The following is a 22,029-nucleotide window of genomic DNA, read 5'->3' on the forward strand; positions in this document are numbered from 1 at the left end:
TTCAAATATTCACATTACAAGCATAAATGTTAGAAATATAAATGCTTGTCGCTTTCATTATATCAATAATTAATTACATATATCAATAAATAATAAATAATTAATTATATAAATAATTATATCAATAATTAATTACATATATCAATAAATATAAATGCTTGTCACTTTCATTATATCAATAAATAATTACAAATCAATGCATAATATGTGAGAAAATATCAAAATTTCTGATTATATTATATATCGCATGGGATTGGGAAGTTATGATTATATTATATATCAAATTTTGAGATCATCTAATGATGTCATGTTAATTTTTTTTCCTTTTACTTATCATTCCACTTGGCGTTTATTTCTATTCCAACTCTATGATTTTTAGTTTTTCAAGAAAATAATGAAAAAAAGTTTTTCTTAAATTAGTTGCTTAATAGAAGAAATATGAAAATAATTGGACAAGTATTTCTCATTTTTATTATTAATTTTAATTAAAGGTTTAATGTTAAAAATTACAAATCCTATAAAATTTAATAAAAATATACAACTAGATTATTACAAATAGAGATTTAGAAATTATTTATTTATAATTAATAGATAATATAGAAGACCGGTAGCCGGGCCGGCCGGTCTGGTTCGGTCTGATTTGGGCCAAGCACGATCCGTGCAATGCACGTGCTCGGACCGGAGGGAGTTGTTGTGGGCTGCAGTATTTAGATGACCGATGGGGAACGGCCACTCTATTTGATCCGCCACCGAAAGCTTCCGATTCCGACGCAGTCGGCGATGGCGGAAGCCCATCTCTAAAACCCTAAGCCCTGGTCTTTCTTTCGCTCTCTTTCGTTCTTCTACCAGGTCCCGCTTCGACCTAGGGAGCTATGGGTTGCCTTCCTCTCTTGGCCTCCCTCTTCTTAGCCTCTTTCCTGCTCCCGTACGCGGTGGAGTCGTTGGCGCAGGCTTTCCGGCGAGATCCAGGGCATCCGCAGTGGCACCACGGCGCCTTCCATGACGTGCAGGGCACCATCCGCGATGATGTACGTCGCATGCTCCATACGAGGGCGGAGGTATTTACTTCTCCTCCTTATTTGTTCCCCTCTCGATGGAACTTTCCTTTGGGTCAGATCGGAACCTTTGGTATCAAAATCTGCATTCTCTACTACAATTTCCATGTCTCTTTGGCTTAGGTACTGTTGGCCTTTCGAGTTGTACTTCTTTGATGTGTGTCTGGAAGTAAATCTTGGAACTTTTATGTGGTTAGTAAATTCGTCGACGGGTGATGACGCGATCATTCAATAAATAGATGCTTGCCTTTTAGGAATCTGTTGATTGATTTAGCTTTATCTCCATTTATCCATTTAAATTTGTTCATGAAAGGCAAGTTCTTTTCAATAACACAGGACAGACCTGGTTCTTGTGCCCATGTTTCTAAGCAAGTTGCTTTTACCAAATGGAATTCTTAGCTGTTGTAGACTCTGCAATAGATTTACGTATGTTTTAGCTCGAACTAAAAGAATTTAGACTGTGTTGCATCCATCTCTAGCTACACTTGTCCAAATTGTCCGAATGCTAACTTGTGTGATTGTGAGCCTGTCGCATAGTGCTTGTACCTGCTGCACCCATTGATAATGCATTGTGCTGTATTTGGCAATTGTAATGATTGAGTACAATGCTTTTTATGTTATAGCGGCCAATAAAGCGATTTGAGTCCAGGCCTTTTCTCACTTGTGCTTGATGAGGGAAATAACTGGAAAGCCGACATTTTTTATTGTGGCACAGTATGGAAATCAGTTATATGAAGTGCAATACATATTATGTACGCTTGGCCAGGTCTCGTGGAATATTTGTATGTTCAAATATTTAGTGAATCTTACAAAGTTTCTCAAGATATATCTTTACTGATTGATTTGGATCAGATTTTGAGCATTTTTAAGGTGAGTAGCCGAGAATGATCCATATTAGTATCATTTGCTTTGATTGTATCCGCTCTTTAGTTTAACACTATGGACAATGTAAAGTAATGTTAGGCAACACTGTTAATTATTTGGAGTTTGTTGTGCAGGTCCCTTTCCAGGTTCCCCTTGAGGTTAATATTCTACTCATTGGTTTTAATGGTGATGGAGGCTACAGATATAAAATAGATGCTCACAAGCTTGAGGATTTCCTGAAAAGTAGTTTTCCAACACATAGGCCCTCGTGCCTTGAGACAGGAGAACCAATTGATATTGAGCATCACATAATATATAATGCAATACCTGTAAGTTACCTTTGTCAGTACTGTCTTATTTCCTTTCCGCTATTGAAGATTTGTTTGACTAAAATAATTTAGCCAGCTAAATAGAAAATGAGATAATTTGGGTTGGAATTTAAAAAATATGATCAATTATAGAAACTTGTGTTTTCTTTTCACTCTTCTTTTGTAGGGGAATTTAGTAATGATTTTGAATGCTAGTCCCTTTGTTATCCTTCTTTCTGATAGTTATACGCTTTTTTGAATTGAAATCATCCTTATTCTTGCCCGGTAAGGAAAGGAAAGAAATGTTATATTTTAATTTGTGTTCTTAACTGTGGATTTGTTTTCCTTTTTCTTCTTTCCCAAGGTCCATGAGACTAAATGACTGCAGCTTCATTAGAATAGTACCCTTTTGCAGCCACCAACTGTAATATATCCAGGTTCCATCTCTCTCTTGGTCCTACTTTGGATCTCAATCTAGAATTTTGAAGTTTCATATGATTTGTCTAAAACGAGGGGTTTTGGTAAGAAAAGATTAGTTATCTTCAAGGGAGTTGAGATCATTTCCCTTAACACTTGCCTCTTGCCCCCTGGGTGGATTGTGAGTTGGTCTTTGTCCATCAAGGCTGCTTCACTTCACTTCCACATTGTACTTGATCAGAAAGAATGGTACTTCCAGAATTTAGGGAAGCTCTATCAAATAAGGTTATTAATTCAATTTTTCTGGGAACTCTTTGGTGGAAGCAGGATTCTGAGTATCTATGCATGAATCACCTGTAAAATTATATTTTGTCTCAGTTGTTCTTAATAAATTTGAGTTCAATTTTGAGGATAACTTGCTTGCGTGATGCAGGCAGGCTTGCTTGTTTATTTGTATGTGGTTAGGCATATGTCACACAAGCTGATTTGTTATGCAAGTTAGTTATGGAGACTCATAACCTTTATGGGCTCATAGTTTTCCTTTTTGTACTACAAACTTCTGCACTAACTTATGATTGCAATATAAAAAATCTCTTCTAATTGAACTGAGGCCAACACATCAAATGCTTTATATTTAATAGTTCAATTTTCCTCACTGCTCCTTGTTTTAAAAAATGGAGTCATCACCATTAAAATTTTACTTAATTTTCTGATTTTTGTCATGAATTTTTTGCATGAGTAGTATATTATTTAACCGGCTTCTGATAATTCTTCTGTTTTATAGGCTGGACAACCAGAACTAGTAGCTCTTGAAAAGGCATTGAAGGAGGCAATGGTTCCTGCAGGAATTGCTAGAGAGGTAACATTTTATGTTATATTATACTTGTACTGCAATGAGACTTATTGTTTTTTTTTTTTGAGTCGGTAGTCATCCAATGTAAGAATTCTAGAACCATATCTGTGTCTTCGTGGGGTCTTCCATCTTTTGGTCAATGCTATAATCCAGAAAATTTCTGTTAAACATTGATGCTCTCTGTGATTGTTTGTTCTGTTTGGTAGTCTTATCGGAATTTTCTTGACAACATGCGTCACCAATTTATTCCATGGTTGATCAGTATTTTGTTTTTCATAATGTATCCCACTTGCCATCTGTGTGCTTGTGAAGTCTCAAATTTTGTAATATTTTTATCTGCTTAAGTATCATGATTGTTTGCTTTGTTTCAGAGTGAATATGGCAGAGAGTTTCCTCTATTTGAGGTAGAAGCAACAGTGGTGGAACCAATTTTCCAGAGACTATACTCATTTATATTTGATGTAGAAAGTGGTGGTTATTCTGCAACTGAAATGGACCGACTTGTCCCTGCAGCAATATTTATAGTGAATTTTGACAAGGTACAGGACAACCTCTAGTGTTTACTCTTTTTAGTGGGTCTATTTATGAACTTTCTTTTATCAGTGGTGCAAGTTCTGTTAGGCAAAATTTTACTCATTTCTGAAGAATATACTTATTTCTTGAATTTTGATACAACTATAGAGATGAATGCTTTACAGTTCTGTTGGTGTTATATTTGCAGGTCAGAATGGATCCCAGGAACAAAGAAATTGATCATGATAGGTTTATGTATGGGCCAATTGGTGAATTGACAGAGGAAGAACTGAAAAAGCAAGAGGGAGATTACATCTACCGCTATCGTTATAATGGTGGAGGAGCATCTCAAGTTTGGTTGAGCTCCGGGAGGTAAATGCTTTGGTAGTTAGTCATTATTTTCACTTTGTTATGTGCCAAAATCTTCTGCTAGGCAGATTTGGATAGAAGTGTCATTTATGTTCTTTTCCATGTCTCTCGATTCATATTCTGTTATTTACAGATTACTTGCTTACATTAATATTATGTCCTCTAATTGCCATGTCTGAGACATCTCTTGTCCTGCTTTTTCAAGATTTGACAAGTCTGGGTGTCGGTTACTTATGTTCCTGTGTGTGCTTTATGGTCTGCAATAGAAGATGTGTAAATATATGTTTTTTCTATATGCTACTGTGTAATTTGACATGTGTGCTTTATCAGTTATTCTCCACAGCACTTATGTGTTTTATGATTCAATTAATATGCCAAGTAGCTTTTTCATGTTTTATATTAAATATTAATGCATTGTCCAAAATTTCCAGATTTGTGGTGATTGATATTTCAGCAGGCCCTTGTACTTATGGAAAGATAGAAACTGAAGAAGGAAGTGTTAGTTACAGATCATTGCCAAGGTTATCCAATTTAATTATCCCGAGAGGACTGGTTGCTGCTAGCATAGACTCGACACAAGCTATTTTCATGGGGCAGCTTGGAGCATTGATTTCAACTACCATTGAGCATGTAATAGCTCCTGATATCAGGTACCTATGTATGTTATCTTGCTGGATACGACTAAAGATAGTATATTAAGGAATCAGAATAATCTAGAATTTGCCAGGGACATATTACATACAAATTATGAAACACAATTATCCCTTTCTTCAGATTAACAAAGCAAATAATAGACTGCAAGCAATCACCATAGTTCGACCCCAAAATTTTTCTACTACAACTGCTTATAAGTAATTAGATTGTGGAGCTTTTCTACCTAATTGTTGTAGTTTTTCTTTCTTAGTCACTAGATATGAAGGAATTTAAATTTACAATAAAAAAGAGCTCTACATTGAAAAATTTTCATTTATTATCACTATATCATAAGTCAAATGCCTATGTACTGTAATCAGATAATTTCTAGATTGACTTGAATGTTAATGAAAATGATAAAACTTTACGATCGTAGAAGAGAGAGATTAGGTTGCTGATAAATCACTAGTATGTATAATAAGGTATCAGCACCAATGCACACAAACCACTAGTACCAAACTATATAGGTCGGTACAATTGGTTTAATTTTTTAAGTTTTTTGGTGATACTGGACTGTAAGATTCCTACATTGCCTGGTATATGGTATTCTACTGGTCTAATTAGTTGGCAGAGCTGTTTCTAGAGTCTAGACCAGTATTTAAGACCTTGATTTGTAATTGCAAATTGTGGTCTTGACTGCAAAGCTTTTCACATCTATAATTGTACTGCAAATTAATGTAGACTTTTGTCATACTTGTCAACTGTAATTCGCTAAAGGCTCACTGCTTCTGTAATTACATACTAGTTTTTATGGAGTTTGCCTTACTGGACAGAAGCCAAAAGGAATTGTATGCAATAAAAAAAATCTGTAAAATCATAGTAAAGATATGATGTTTATCAGTTCATGACTGAATTAAGTTTTTGCCTGCTGATTCTTTGATGACCTGTACAAGTGCTATGTAGGTCCTAACTGAATTTAAATTTTGACGATCTTAATCTGTTTTATTGAATTCTGACAGTAATAAAGCTAACGCATATGGCTCATATATATTTCATCTAAATTAGCATGATAATGGCTTATGTTTGCTCAGGTTTGAGACTGTGGACTTGACCACAAGGTTGCTTGTACCTATCATTGTCTTGCAAAACCACAACAGATACAACATTCTTCAAGCTGGTCATAATTATAGCATAGATATTAAAGCAATTGAAAGGGAGGTTAGTTAATCTTTTTTCATGAACATCTTTTTATCACATTTTATTAGTAAGATTTCAGTGATGCTGGAGGGCATTGCTTGATATATTTTTTGACATTGCCACACTTATTTTTAAGATTAGAATGTGTTGTCACAATCAGGACCATGAATTGTTTAAAGTGTTAGGTTCTATCAGATCATGGATCTAATGATTATTAGTAAAAGTTTGTTAGATTTTACAATAAATAAATAAATATTTATATAGCATTTGAAATTTGGGAATAGCATTTGTCAGAAAAGTATGGCAATAGTTCGAACTTTATTTTTTGTAGTTATATAGCTCAATTAGATAGAGCAAGCAAATGTGTAAAACTTGTAGTTGTAGGTGTTTGAAACATTTAAGCTAGTCTAAAATTTATTCTTATCAGCATGGTACCTAATTTTACCTGGACTGGTATGTAGCGGTTGGTATTTATCAGTCCTGTTGTGAACTGGGATCCAAACTATCCTTTTTGGGAAGGGTTGAAATCATACTATGAAGACTGCATGTGTGAAGCACATAAACCAATTAGGAAAGAAGTTACAAATGAGGCTCTCCAGCAGTTAGATGTATATTTTTGGGTTGTTCAGGTATTGATATATTTAATGGCTAGTAAGAGACATTGCAAGCATTTTGACATGAATCTCCTGGATATCAACTTTCTTTATTACAACTTACAAGTACAACCATTCTGCCTCCCGGGTTCTGCCTCTTCAATATAGTCCAGATGTCACTATCTTGTCAATCTTGTCTAAGAGTACATTTTGATTGACCCTTTCTATTGTATAATTATAAACATATTTGCTGCAGTTTCATAAATTCAACACTAATGCCAATTAGGTGACCACAAGGTAATTAGTGTCAGAGATATTAAAGGGTATATATCAAAGTTCATGAAAATCTTAGTACTTTGGTTTTAGTGTTGGTGTTACTTTGTTATGGTCGACCTTTATTTTCTTCAGGTCAAAAAGATGGTCCATGCGGGCCAGGAGGTAATAATTATTGGAGGTTCACATGCACTACATCAGCATGAAAAGTTAGCAATTGCTGTTTCAAAAGCAATGCGTGGTCATTCTCTTCAAGAAACAAAGAAAGATGGCCGATTTCATGTCCATACCAGGACATATCTGGATGGTGCTATTCTTAAAGAGGTTGGCTTTTGCAATTGGTTTATAATGTCATCTTTTTGAGGCAATTCACAACTCAATTCATCATCTAACCAGGTTCTGCATATTTTCTTCTCCTTTCTAATATATATATAATATGTTGTCAATGAATATATGCTTATTATCTCCTTGGAGCCTTAACTTGAACTTAATTTTAACTATCATTAATAATGTTGTCATGATTTATCTTGTCACACCATTAAAAATTTTATTTAGATATGCTATATAGCCAGTTAAACATAGATATATTTTTTAAGTGAATACTCAGATTCTCATGGATGAAAATAAGCATATGTCATTCGTAGACAAATGATTGTGCATTTATTATTATCATGTTTGAACCAATATTTGAAGAATGTTACTATGTTGATCTGTTAAAGAGGAAATTACATTTTATTTTTCATCAAAGATATTTGTTTTCTTTGTTAATACTTTATTAATGGGTTTTTTAAATGGATACATGCCAATAGTTATTGGTTCAATTATAACATCGATGTGTCAAGTGAATTTTCCAGCTCAGTTATGACATCATTGCTTGCCTTGTCTGTACCATAAAGGACTTTGTCATATGTCTAAATTTTTAAAATTAAGCACTCATTTTTTAAGTGATCACAGTTCAGCATTTTCATAGTCTGATTCTTTTTCTGCTAATGGATGACCAGGGTTTGAAAGCCTCTATGCATCTATGTTTCATTGACCTCTCTCGGCCCCACATTGGAGAGAGCCTTGTGCACTAGACCTCCCTTTTATGGTTTCAAGATCAAATATATGAGGTGCAACATAATCATCACGAAGAGAGGATATGGTTAATAGATTGAAAAGAAGTGCACATAGATTTTATATTTTACATGTTAGTTTCAGGATTGTTGAGATGGGTGAATAGCCTGCTAGAGAAGTAGAATTATAGATGTTTACATTCCTGAACAAATAAAAGTAGTTTTAATTAAGGACAAAATGGCTGAAAATGATTTATGGTGATATGGAAATGTTTAAACGAGTTCTATAGTATTCAACTTGGTAGTTCAAGGGTAGTTAGAGAAAATTCTAAGATGTTATCAGAAACAATAAGAAGATATTTGCCTTTTACTTGACTAGTGAAATTTTGTTATTGTAAAGCTCGATGGTGGCAAAGGATTCACATAGCTGATCAAATTGTTGAGGTTTACAGTTGCATTTCAATCATTGTTTAGAAAATGTACTTAGGAGTTAAGACAGAAACCTTTATTGAATGTAAACTGAATTAGAATGTGTACTTGGGAGTTGTATCACCCAAACTTTTATTGTTTTCAAACTTTGTGGTGTTAGAACAGAAACTTTAAATAACTGAATGTATGTGCCATTTTGGTATATAGAGTTGTTGTACAAGATATTCAATGGTAAACATAGTGCTCTTCAACTACTGTTTTTGAAACCACTTGTAGACTATTTCATTATGTTGTATTATTATAAACCACATGAATACATCAGTATGACAAAAGCTGAAAGCTTCATGCTTCTCTAGAAGATTGCTGTAGATGCAAGTGTGGCCAAATAAAGAGAGATTTGCATGAGAATCTTGTACAATAGAAAGATTCTTCCCATAGTTGCAATGCTTTCAAAGTTTCACATTGGCTTCGCATATGAGTTGCATAGTCTGGCATGCTATATCAGGATATATTATGCCATTGCTTAATCTTTGGAGTAATGCCGTGTGATGTCCCAATGCCTATTCTACTAAACTTTGCATATGGAATTTAACAACAAAGGGACAGTAGAATAAGCACCAGCAAGAACATTAAAGAAAATCCCCACTTGAAGAGCATACCATAGGATTTTAGATTTCATAAATTCCATGTCATCTCCCTCTCTGTTGACAGGTATATTTGCTTGAGTGATTAAGGGCTACTTTTTTGTTCTCTCCTTTATGTATATTATTTCTTTGTTGCTTTACTAGCTATGGATGATGAATATTGCAACAATGGTGACAGATGACAATATGATTATTGCAGTGAATAAATCCAGTATCAACAGTGTCTTCTATGTTATACAATCATAGTAGTAGGGTGTTTTTGCCTTTTTCTGTCTTCTCCATTTCCACCTCATCTCTTTTTTCCTTCTTTAGAGACTATCAAGTCATTTAGACTAAATCTGTTCTAGCTGATTCTGATTAATTTCTGGCTATAAGGCTGAGACATTGGCCAAAGTTAGATTGGTCTTAGATGATTCTAGTGTGGATTGTGTATTAGATTCAGTTGACAACAGAACTATGCTTGGAAATTTGTTTGCTGTCTGAATGAAAAATGTTCTGAGTCGTTTAAGATAATAAATGCTTGAGGATCTAGATTTTACCATGGCATGTTCATGCTCACTTGATTACCTAAGGTGTGATGTTGCTACTTTTTGGGTCAGCTACAATGCCTACATGAATAATACAGCAACAAATGACTTCCTGTTCACTACATTGCCTCTTGACCACTTCTAAGAATGCAAGTCTTCTGGTATTATTTTGTAGTTATTAGTGGAGTTTGAGCTCTTTGGGATTATTGTTTATTTGCTTCGACAATGTTATGGATTTTCTAGACTGTCTTGTTAAGCCATAAACATTTCTCTTTATTTGTTTTTTTGGTCTAACTTTAAAGATATGATATCTGATGAAGTGAATTGGATTGGTGATGATATGCATTTGAGCTGACTAACTTTTCTATTTTCACTACTGCATGTGATATATATTCTGGATTTAACAATTTGAGGTATGCTGAAATGACTGCACATAAATGAATTGATCATTTGAAGTATTCTTACTCCAGGAGATGGAACGTTCAGCTGATGTTCTTGCAGCTGGTTTACTGGAAGTTTCTGATCCTTCTCTCTCAAGTAAATTTTTTATTCGTCAGGTTAGTCTGGCATGTCTACTTATCTAGTGTCTTGTTGTTCAAAGTCCTTTTCCTCTTTCTCTTCTTCATTATATAAATGCGCACACAAGTATTGTCCTTTCTCGTTTTTTTTTTGTTATTGTAAAAAATTATGATATCTCCAGCTTACGTTGCTTCTTGATTTATATTATTGTTTGCAGCATTGGATGGATGAAGCAGACAGTTCACAAGATTCCATGATCAAGCACAAACCAATATGGGAAAGTTACATTCCTAAACATGGTCGAGATAAGAAATCTAGTGGAAAAAAGAAACAAGGAAATCTATACCGAACCTATGGAACCAGAGTGATTCCTGTGTTAGCAGTGCTTATCCTTTCTTTTTAAAGCTACTTTTACTTTATAGAATCTGGTTAATATGTTTATTAGGCTTTACTAGTTATATTATGCTTTTTGAGTGGATTTTCCACAAGTTATGTTTTCTCAATAATTTTGTCTGGAGAACTTCTCTAATTTCCATAATTTATCTGGTACTTTGGTATGTGCATCTAGTTGTGGTATACAAATGACTTTCATTTATTGATCATTTATTTGCTTTGCAATGTTTTTTACTGCTTTTTTCAGATAATCAATCACTCTAACAAGAATCCTTGGTGTCCTGTTTGATGTTCAAACTGAAGCTTGTCAAAGGGGTTCTTGAAATGACATAAAAAACTTTGAAATAAGTACTTGGGCATCATGAAATTGAGGAACTCATGCTTAGGTTACTGTTCTTTGAAGGTTTTAAATGTGATGGTAGGTAATTTGCTGATTTATAATCTGTTCCTGCACGTGGTGGTATGCTTATTATAGTCTTACGAACAATGAAGTAATTGAGTTATCTTTCATGGAAAGCAATGCTGCAATTGGAATGGTAGATGTTGACAAAATGTTGAGAAAAATGCTGCCTATCTGATTTTTAGCTAGTTGGAGGAGGATATCTGAATTTAACTAGTAGTTCTTTTATTGTGTTGATAAGAACAGGTAAACCCTCACGTTATGATGAATCAATAATTAAAGAGGACTGTTAAGGTGGAGATTATTAATACAGTCCTTGTGCAGTTCCAACAAATAAGAAACAATCTTGCAGGCCTTAGTGAAAACTTGTCAAAGTGCACTGATGGTTTCTGCCTTAGAATTGTGAAACTAACATGCTGATCCAAATTCACTGTGTGACCACGAAGTTCTCTTTTAATGAAATAGTTTTCTAAAATTGACATTAGAATAACCATATTATCTGCAAATAAGAAAATTATGAAAAAATGGAAAGGGCTATCTGTTCCAAGATTCTTTTTCAGCTTTAGTTTTCTTTGCATTGGTACATGTAACATAATTTAAAATAATGATCAGACTTAATAATACTGATTGGTATTTACTGGTTTGATAAGCACTGATAATAAACCATTTAGCTTGATACCTCTCATTTTATTGCTTTCTTTTTTTTTTTCAGTCTTGGTTGATGATATGGGTAGATATTCTACTCAATATCATACTATGATGCCTATCTGACAAGTTATTGAAACCAGCATAGAATGGTTATTAGAAAACTGCTTGTTGATGACTTTGAAGATTATATTAATTACTAACAATTTTTTTTAGAACATTGAATTGAACAACATTTAATGGACATGACATGGCATTTGTTATTTGCAGTAAAATGATGCATTATATATAATATGGATTGAAATTCTGGCTTTGTTGCATGTGGGAATAGTCCAAAAGCATCTAGCTTTGATCCCTAGATACATATAGATTTAAATAAAATGAAGACTAATGTAATATTTTACCTGTTTTGCATTCGATTATCTTACAAGCTTCTTTAGTTAGCTGTTATTCTTTAAGCACTGTTGCATACTTGAATGTAAGTTCTGATCATTTATCAGAGTTTTTTTTTTTCAATAACGGTGTTGTTCTTCTATGGCAGTTTTGTACTGTCATTGGCTGATGTTGATGCTGGCCTTCTTATGGAAGATGAAAGTCTTGTTTGGACGAGCAAGGATGTTGTAATTGTCCTTCAGCATGATAATGAGAAGATTCCCCTAAGGTGATTTTAAGGTCTTCATTTTGTGCAAATATTTTAGTGAAGTGTTTGGTATACACCTAAAATACTGGCAGGAACAGAAACGGGAAGTACATTTATTGTTTTAGTGCCTTTCGCCCATCAAATGGTTAAGCAAGCATATAAAAAAAGCTCAGCCTGCACAAATTCTTTCTATAAATGTATATTCTTAAATTGAGTCTGTCTATATAAGACATACTTTTATTTAACAATCTTGCATGTCCTTCTAGTTGTAGCCATTAACTTATGGCCTATCGTCATATATATAACAAACAAACCATTAACCTTGAAGAATTCCTGGCACAAGAACAAGTTCTTCACAGTCATCTTGTTCAGCAACATGTATCAGCTTGACAGCCCTTGTAAACAGAAAGCTTTTGCTTACCTGCTTTTGGTGATTGGCATAGCATACATACTATGAGAGACTTGAACCTGAGAATTTTGGGACATATGGTTAAGGATCATCCTACCTGAGTTAATGGGCCAGTAGTGTATGGTGTCATATTGGTATTCAAATGAACCTACATCTCCATATTTGCAGCTTAGCAGACTGAATAGGAATATCTGTCCATGGATAATGCAAGGGGCATAAAATATGCAGCTGCACTATGACATTATGCCTGTCGCATGTTGTGAACCAGAAAATGATACTGGGTTAAGGTCATTGTTCTTGATTGGCATTCAAAGTCTTTGAATGGAGGAAATTATAATACCAATAATCGTACATCAAGAATTAATGATGAGTTGGATTGGTAATATTTAATGGATCTACACTAGTTATTAGGATAGGTGCATACATGGAATGTCATTTGAGATACAGGTTCTTCTTACCTTCAAAGTCCAAAGTCTTAAGTGATCCAGTTACGGGTCATGACATTACCATCATGCAATGTTTTGTTAATCATGAATCATCTAAAGGCCCTTGCTCACAAACCATATTCTGGATAACTCAACTCTGAACTTCCATCCTTGGCTACCCCACTTCAAGCAATCCATGGGTTGAGGTTGAAACATGGCACTTTGGCAACCAGACACTGAAATGGGTTAGTATCAGGGAAGAATTTTTAAATCATTGAGATACATGTCTGTGACCATGTTTTGTTACTCTAGTTTTTCACCTGCATCAGCTCCATACAAATTACATTCATTTCTTGGGACTATTTATTTATAGGATATCAGGTTTTGGTATTTGTCGTAGATGTTTATATTTGTAACTACATGTTCTGATGATCAGTGGTTACTCTTCTAATTCTTCATTGTCATGCTGTATTATTCTTTCATTCAATTTAATGCATGCCGTGAATTTTTCTGTAGCTCATCTGTCCAATAAAATACAGTATTACATGCCCTTCCATATTCTTCACGCTGAGATCTTTCTCTTGTTTATGTAAACTGTGCACTTCATTTTAACAGCTATGTATCAGAAACCACAAGACAACTTGCATTTCCATCTCTAGCACAGCAGCACATTTTGGCAGGATTGGCTTCCACAATAGGAGGGCTCAGTGCACCTTATGAGAGAGCATCACATATACATGAGAGGCCTGTCATCAACTGGCTTTGGGCTTCAGGATGTCATCCATTTGGGCCATTCTCCAATTCATCTCAAATTAGTCAAATGCTTCAGGATGTTGCATTAGTAAGACGTGAATAAGTTTTTTTGCCTTTTATTGCCTTAATTGACGAAGCTGTGCTGGTTTATAAACAATCCGTGTAATGTTTACATTTCCACTCTTTTATAACCTGCCACCAATGGTTCCAGAGTCAGCATTGCTATAAATGTTCTTCCCTTTTTCTTGAATTTTTGCACCTTTATCAATTAGTTATTGCAACTTGTCTTTGGAGATTTTATCCTCAAAGCTTAGAGTTCTGCAATCACTGCTCTGTATTCAAGATTCAGCTAGTTGCCAAGTTACTAACACAATCCTTTGCTGCAGAGAATCACAATATATGCACAAGTTGATTCTGCACTTCGCAAGATACGCGACACATCAGAGGTATCACCAAGAGCTTCATTATAGTTTTTGTTGCAATATCACCACCAGACACAAACAGCTTCTCCGTATGCAGGACGAAGATAGCAGACCCTCTTTAACCCTGTTTTGGCAGAACACTCATGCGCCAGGCAGACTTTTAGCCCTCATATACCTTAGAACTGCATGTTTCACTTGTGTAGAGGATTTGAGAATATTAGACCCTTATACCTATACCCTATGGTGCATATTCCATCTCAGTTTTGGATGTTATTACATTCAATGTTCCAGGAATGTGCACATGTAACTTTGGTTAAATTCAATGATCACTTTTTTCTTATGACTGAAAACAAGACTTTTGCATCGTTCCTGCAGAGTGTCCAATCTTTTGCTGCGGAGCATCTCAAAACACCACTTGGTGAACCAGTGAAAGGCAAGAAAAAGAAGTCTGGCACAGAATTATGGGTGGAAAAGTTCTATAAGAAGACGACCAATTTACCAGAACCTTTTCCTCATGAGCTTGTTGAGCGTTTAGAGGAATACTTAGATGTGAGACTATTCTTTTCTTGCTACCCTTTTTGTTTGAGGTATGTGCTGTTGAGTCTAATGCTTGTGTCCCAATTACAACAGAAGCTCGAAGAAAAGCTTGTGGATCTTTCTTCATTGTTGTATGATCATCAATTAGAGGATGCATATCAAAATAGTTCTGACATACTCCAAAGCACTATATTTACTCAGCAGTAAGTGATCATTTCCTCATTTCTCTTTATTACTTGATATGTTTTCTTGAAGATTCTTTTGGACCTACTTGGCCTTCCAACAGGGCATTATATCATTAGATTTTTTTTTTTTTTGAAATGAGATTGATGGGGCAATCTATTATGGCAGTTCCTAGATACCTCAATGTTGAGTGATCAAGCTGGACTTGAGATTTTGCTAATGTCTTTTGCTGTGTCTTCTGTCCCATCATTTACCCATTTGCAACAGATATGTCGAGCGAGTTTTGGCTGCTGAGAGGGAGAAAATGAAGTGCTGCAGCATACAGTACATCCACCCAACACAGACATCCCAAGCTTTTATCTATGGGGGAATTCTTCTGGCTGGGTTCTTTGTATACTTTCTTGTTATTTTCTTCTCTTCTCCTGTTCGCTAATAAAACATGCAGCTAGAGAACTAGCCATTTTAAGCTGGCCCATGATGCATCAATGAGATTTGGTGCAACACCATACATACTATATTGTCACATCTGTCTTCTGAGAGAGGAAGTTTTGGCTGATGCCAAAGAACAAGTTGACATGAGCACACTGCTTGTAACATGCTAGAAGTATTTTTCGTAGTTTTTTTTTATCTACTCACTAAGATGCCCTAAACCTTGAAATGTGCGTGTTGCTGTGACTGCTGAGCTGTCTGCTTTCTTTGCTGTGGTGAAGTGATCACTCCATGTTGTTTCAGCGAACCTTTCCTACTAGTTGGCTCCAGTCTTCAATTGTTATGAACATTTTCTCTTAATGATAACATCCTTGTGCGGTGTTCTCATTACCCATCCTAGAATGGGCTAATTACATATTACTCTGATCTTTTTAGCATCTTGTTTTTTTAATTTAAAAAATTTTATATTAAAATCTCTATAATTATGAAAGTGTAATATTTAGTTTTATTTATTTTAATATTATTAATTTTATCGATGGAAGTATAAAAATAATGGGTAAAAATATAATTTTAATATTTTGGTTATATATTTTGTGGTGCCAGACGATAGTGTTCTTAAGGGCTATGAGTAACTATATGTCAAACGTTTTATATTTACTATGAGTAACTATATGTTGACGCTTTATATTTGTGTTTGTGTTGTTTGGTAATTGCGTTGTCACCAATGTAGATGCAAAGCAATGAAAGGGTTGTTTGATATTTGCATCGACGTTGATATAAATACAGAGCAGCTAAAGAGTTGCTTGGTGTCTACATCAACATCAACGCAAATATAGAGCGATGTCGTTTTACATCTATAATGGCAATGCAAGCGTAGAGCGATATCGCTCTACATCAACGCAGATATAGAGCGATATCGCTCTACATCAATAATGGTATCGATGCAAATGTCAAACAGTCTTTTTGCCACTCTATCGTTACGTTGGTATCGATACAATTGTCAAGCGATATCGAGACAAATGTAGGGCATTGATATTTATGTCATCCTTTTCCTTTTTTCTCTGTCTCATCTTTCGTTGATGCTCTCCCTCCTTATCCACAATAGTATAAATTATAGAGATTTTAATATAATTTTTTTAAATCTAAAGATTTGAATAATAGAGAGATCTAACTATCGGGGCTAATAAGTAATTAGTCATCTTACAACCAAATATAACCGATATTCCAATCATAAATCTAGCATGGAAATTGATTGATTTTTATTTGTGTGACTTCGTCATAAAGATTCAGTGTCCTTGATTTTATTTTCGTTTCTTTTTGTATGCCACACGATGAAGATGAAGAATTGCATTAATTTATCATCCGAAAATAATGTGAGGTATTATCTTTGCCATCACAACGTTGTTTGAATATGATATCAAAACAGTTTTAAGTGTTATTGCACTATCTTTTACTAATTTGAATAAAGAAGTTAATAAAAACAAAGGATTAGGCTAACAACTTTTAAATTTTAAAATATTTTTGAAAAATAGAATTGATAGATGCAACCATAGAATTAAATAAAAAAAATAACATTTGATATTACTAGAAAAGTTTTAAAAAATGATGGAAATTATTTCGAATGTAACTCCTTTGACCACGGCAAGTCCATTTCCCATGCCATTCTCATCAAGCAGAGGCTTCGTGCGGTGTTGGACGCCGCGATCATGGTATTTGTAGCTTCCTTCAGTTCATCTTATCACTACCTAACTTGCCCTACTCCCCATAGATCGCTACCAGATCGTCGATTTCCTACATCGTTAGCTTTGTAGTTTGCAGCTTAGTTGCTTTGAAGGTATGCCGGTGCAATTGAGGGACCAGTAGACCCATCTCACAGTAGGTATTCGAAGCTTGATACCTGACACTCCAAGGACTTTAAGACGCTCATTTCCGCTTCCATGCTCCTCAGGCTTTCCTTTCCTTTCCCCATCTTTTTTCTCTCTCATATATTCTATGTAAGGCCTTCATTTCATCGTGCAATGTTCTGCCCTGCTTTAGTCGTTGCTCTATCCTCTCTGTTGCGGAAAAGCCATCAGTTTGGCTACTACTCTCATGCATGACTTCTTCCTGCTCCTGTTAGATCTACTCTGCAAGAAAACTTCGCCCCTCCCACATTTTACATGCTTAATGGTTTCAAGTACAGAGGTTTGTCTTTTGGCCAAAATTTGATTGCAGAGTGCATATAGTGTCGGTTCTATAAGTAATATAGACCTCAGCTGCTCCAAAGGCTATTGAAGCACTCCAAGATTTCAATAGTTATAACATTAGATGAATGGTGTTTGGCAAGGAGGATAAGGTTTGCTTTCACCGATCTGTATCCTTTTGTTGTCTCATTGTAAGAAGAAGAAGAAGAAGAAGAACCAGAATCTGCTCAAGCTACAGTCAGATTTCTTATACTGTTACTTACAAGTAAATATTTTATGTCCTTCACTATTGGAAGAGTTCAACATGTCCTCCGTCTACTTTGCTGTCTGCCAGTAGACATGGTTTGATAGTCTTTACTTGATCATTGTCATCCAGAAACATTTATGCTGTGCCAATTTTGAATCTGCAAGCCATGGCACTAATCTCCGAGGAATGAGACAAGGCTTGGCGTTTTGCATTCTGTAATGGCAAAGGATGCTTATCTGAATAACTCATCCCCCTCAGACTTAGGCTGCCATCTTGTCACTGCACCAGAAAAAGCATACCATCACAGCTTGATGAAAATGGTAATCATCTTGCATGTTCTCCCACTGGTGTGAGGCCAAATGCACGTGCATCCACACACCAAAACTATGATTTCTTGAGGTCGTGTTCAATGCTGATGATTCAGACAAGGTAGGGAATGAGAGGGTGTGCAGGAGAGATATGAGTTGATTTCTTCGTAGAGGACAGCATAGGGTGGCTGTTAGGATGCAGAGGGGAGGGGGGAGCTCATGATGTGTCTGTGTCCCTACTGAATGATGGATTAGCAGAATCAAGCAGTGGCTGTCAGCTGGATCCCATGATCCAAAGATCCTTAGCTTAATCTCTCTCTACAGGCAATGTGTTGAATGATTTGTCTTTGATCTATGAAATGTTTTTTGTGCCGTCTTTAACTGTTTTAATGAGGAGGAGAATCTGCCAGAGTATATATGTATGAGACCATGATCAACATTTACTATTAACAAGCACAGATGAATTATTTCTAAACAGAAGAATTTCTTGCAGTTAATGTCAACATCAGAGTGAAGGAAGAAAAGGAGGAGATCATTTGTTTGATATCATCTCACAGATACCATCGCAAGTGAGCAGTGGAATGACTATGTTTAGTTCCATATCATCTCAAAAATAACTCAGCTCAGGAATCATTTTGGTGAATCCGCACATCAGGATGTTTTGTTGCTTAGAACAGTATCACTCTCAATTTGGCACCTGAACAGGTACTAAGATGATATTGTTCATGCACAGTGTTTACCGATGACACTGAAGCTTGGATTGATCTGCTCAGTCCTATATCAGAGGAAAAAAGAGTTTTTGGATGTTACTCAGAGCAGATTGAACATCAACAAACATGTCGGGAAATGAAGTTTAAGACAAACTACTAAATCACTCACAACTTTTTGACCATGGAAATGTGGTCCTTCATTGATCACCTTTCTGCTATAGCAAGGTGGATGTCTGTCTATGTGGGCACTGTAAAGGAATCTGCTCTGCTCTTGGAGAGGAAGAAAGGCTAAGAATTGGAATGCAGTTTCTTCTTTGCAATGAGATAAAAGAGAAAAAAGGATGAGGCCAAAAGGAAACATGATCATGCGTGCAAGAGAGTAAAGAAAGGCTTGTCATGGATTCATCTCCACCTATTTGACTATTGGCATCACCAGCTAATCATTAAAGACTTGTGATTGAAAATGGACTGGGAAAAGAAAATTATTGATATGATAATGCAAGGAAACAGGGATGGCCACCTTGCAGGGACACAAAACAAAATGATGTGTTCTCCATTCTGCAAGTTCTGCCGTCTCTTTTTGGGTCCTGTTTCTTGTGCTTCTTTTCATTCTGTTCTTTGCACTGTAAAAACATGGCTCATAAAGTTAAAAGAGGGTCAAAGAAGCTACAAAGTCTTACCAACTCCTTCAAAAAGAATAAAAAATATGTCTTAAATACAGTTGCAAAAGCATGTGAATTTTGTTGCATATCAAAAAGGTCAGGCTGAGTATTTGTCACTTCATGATCCATGTCTTTTGTCAGCATCCAACAATTAGAAGAAAACATAAAACAGTCTTGTCCTTTTTTGTTCGACTCTGAATGAATATGCCAACTTAGGTGCTGCTGAATTTGGATCTCATGTTCTTGGATATCATATAATGTATTATCTTACAGAGCAAACTTTACTGTCAATAGGTGTTATGAACGGGTTTAGAAGCTACAATGCAGTAATCAATGTGAGTTAGTGTGTCAGTCTGTTGCTACACTTCAATACAGCTACTACTATATCTCATAAAATCCACCATATATATACATAAATCTGCCATGTCGAAATAGGATCAACTGAGACAGTATGATGGAAACTCAATGGAAACAGAGAAAAGGGTGGTATGCTCCTACTCAACAGTTCATGAGAGAAGATGCTCTTCTTGTGATTCTGCTCCATGACAAAGCTAATGATGGATGGTGGTACAAACTTGTCTCAATAGCTCAGTCCAGTAACTTACTACTTCTGCCTTATTTTGTATGGAAATGATGGCAAAAACAAGTCAGAAATTCTTATGTTCAACTTGTCAATTTCATTCAGTAATTATAATATAGGACGACTGTTACCTGAACTCAAAGATTGGTCAAGCTTGATAAATCATTTTCCTGTGCTGTGATAGCTCAAGGCAGAAGTCGATTATGTTGAAGTTGATGAAGCAAGTTTTGTCATCATTATAGAGAATGACGACCTTCATCATCATGAATCTTTGAAATATGGAGACAGCATTTCCTGCTGGCATCATAACTATGGTCAGTGATTAACAGCAGATACTGATGCGTCAGAATTTATATGACAGAGGTTCAAATAGTTAGTTCATTAAGTTCATCTGAACATAGCGCAATAAATAGGTGGAAGAATGCGGAAAATGTTGGCTGACTTGTTGTCATTCCAAATAGCGTCCTGACAAAGCCATTGTTTAGCTTGTTTTCCCATACGATGTGGTCTTCATTAAGGTGTGATATAAGTTAGGTTTTGCTTTCATGATCGCAGAGGAGATGAATCAGAGAAGAGAGGAAAAAGAAGGTTGCACTAAGGTTCTTAAAACCATGGAGTACACATTCATATGCGTCCAACAACACGAAATGGCAACAGCAATTTATGCTTTAAAGAGAAGGATGTGTGGTAGACATTCACAGCAACGAAGAAGGGAGGCTGAAATAGTGAGCTTTCGAGTTGCAACAGTGTGAGGATTTCCAACAGGTCCAAACTGCAGACACTTGATTGCGGTAAGAAAGAAAGATTTAAGAATTCAACTCATTTTATCGAACTCATCTATTTAAGATGATTACTGTGCAAGAGGATAAGATAGGAAACAGAAGCTCATCTGTCCTGCTGCAAACTGTTGTTGCCTGCAGAGTAGAGGTGAAGACCGCATTGCCTCCTGAGAAATCATGCAAGAGAGCTATCCAAAGTGAATTTTTGGAAGGGATAAAAGCTGATTGGGTGTAGAATGGAAATATAACATCAAAAACTAAAACCACAACTACTTGTTCACAAGTGATCTTATCCATTTGCCTGATGACAAGGATCAAACTCCACATAGATGGCAGCAGCAGTATCACTTGCATCTCGCAAATGAGAAGGAATCATCAGTAATCCATGCCCTACCTCACCCTTCATAATGTCTGTGCTCTTTTGTCCAGCAGCAGAGTGTGACAGGGACAAAGAAAGCCAGTTAAATCCAGTTGGGAGTTCTGTACTCCTTTTTGGAGCAATGATATATGATTTAAAATCTTTACCACTCGATATTGTTTGTAGGTTGATTTGTGATAGGGTGGTGTTGAATAGAAGTTTTCCAAATCATTTAGGAGATTATTTTATTAACATTGAAACGATTAAGTTATTAGGAGATCTTTAGTGAATAATTTTTATTTTATTTTATTGGACATTTAATTTTTATTACAATAAGACTAATTTTTATTTTCCTATTGTAATAAATTGCGCGGTCAACTTTAGCTCCGTTCACCGGAGAGTGACCACAAACTGGGGGGACAGCGCCACACGTGGGCAAGGTGCTCCCCTCGTGGCACTTCTAACAAGGACTTGCTGACCCCATCACAGCCGTCGAAGGTAGAGTGGCAGGATCGTCATTATAATTTCAAGACTAGGGCGTTTTTATCCGACGGATGACATTGAGCCACGTCATGATATGATGGCCGACTGGAGACTGGACGGTTCAGATGCTGCGCCACGGATTTGACTTATCGAATATCAAGGGCAAAACAGTCAATATACATAGCCGAATTAAATATGAGAGCCGTGGCTCGTAGTGACGGGAGTCGTGTTGTT

At 35.7% G+C, this 22,029-nt stretch overlaps 1 protein-coding gene across 1 annotated transcript; it reads left to right on the forward strand.

Moving 5' to 3' along the window:
• The first annotated feature begins 743 nt into the window (after nucleotides 1-743).
• LOC135645969 (uncharacterized) lies at nucleotides 744-15,714 on the forward strand. The gene is made up of 16 exons (XM_065164960.1): nucleotides 744-1,058; nucleotides 2,054-2,248; nucleotides 3,429-3,503; nucleotides 3,869-4,036; nucleotides 4,219-4,382; nucleotides 4,811-5,029; nucleotides 6,104-6,230; nucleotides 7,211-7,399; nucleotides 10,201-10,287; nucleotides 10,467-10,624; nucleotides 12,229-12,348; nucleotides 13,777-14,002; nucleotides 14,301-14,360; nucleotides 14,712-14,885; nucleotides 14,967-15,076; nucleotides 15,324-15,714. Exons 1-16 carry the CDS (start codon nucleotides 873-875, stop codon nucleotides 15,487-15,489), a joined length of 2,424 nt encoding a protein of 807 aa, XP_065021032.1. The 5' UTR covers nucleotides 744-872; the 3' UTR covers nucleotides 15,490-15,714.
• The last annotated feature ends 6,315 nt before the right edge of the window (nucleotides 15,715-22,029 follow it).

Source organism: Musa acuminata, chromosome BXJ3-8 (assembly GCF_036884655.1).
Source record: "Musa acuminata AAA Group cultivar baxijiao chromosome BXJ3-8, Cavendish_Baxijiao_AAA, whole genome shotgun sequence".
NCBI classification, from domain to species: Eukaryota; Viridiplantae; Streptophyta; class Magnoliopsida; order Zingiberales; family Musaceae; genus Musa; species Musa acuminata.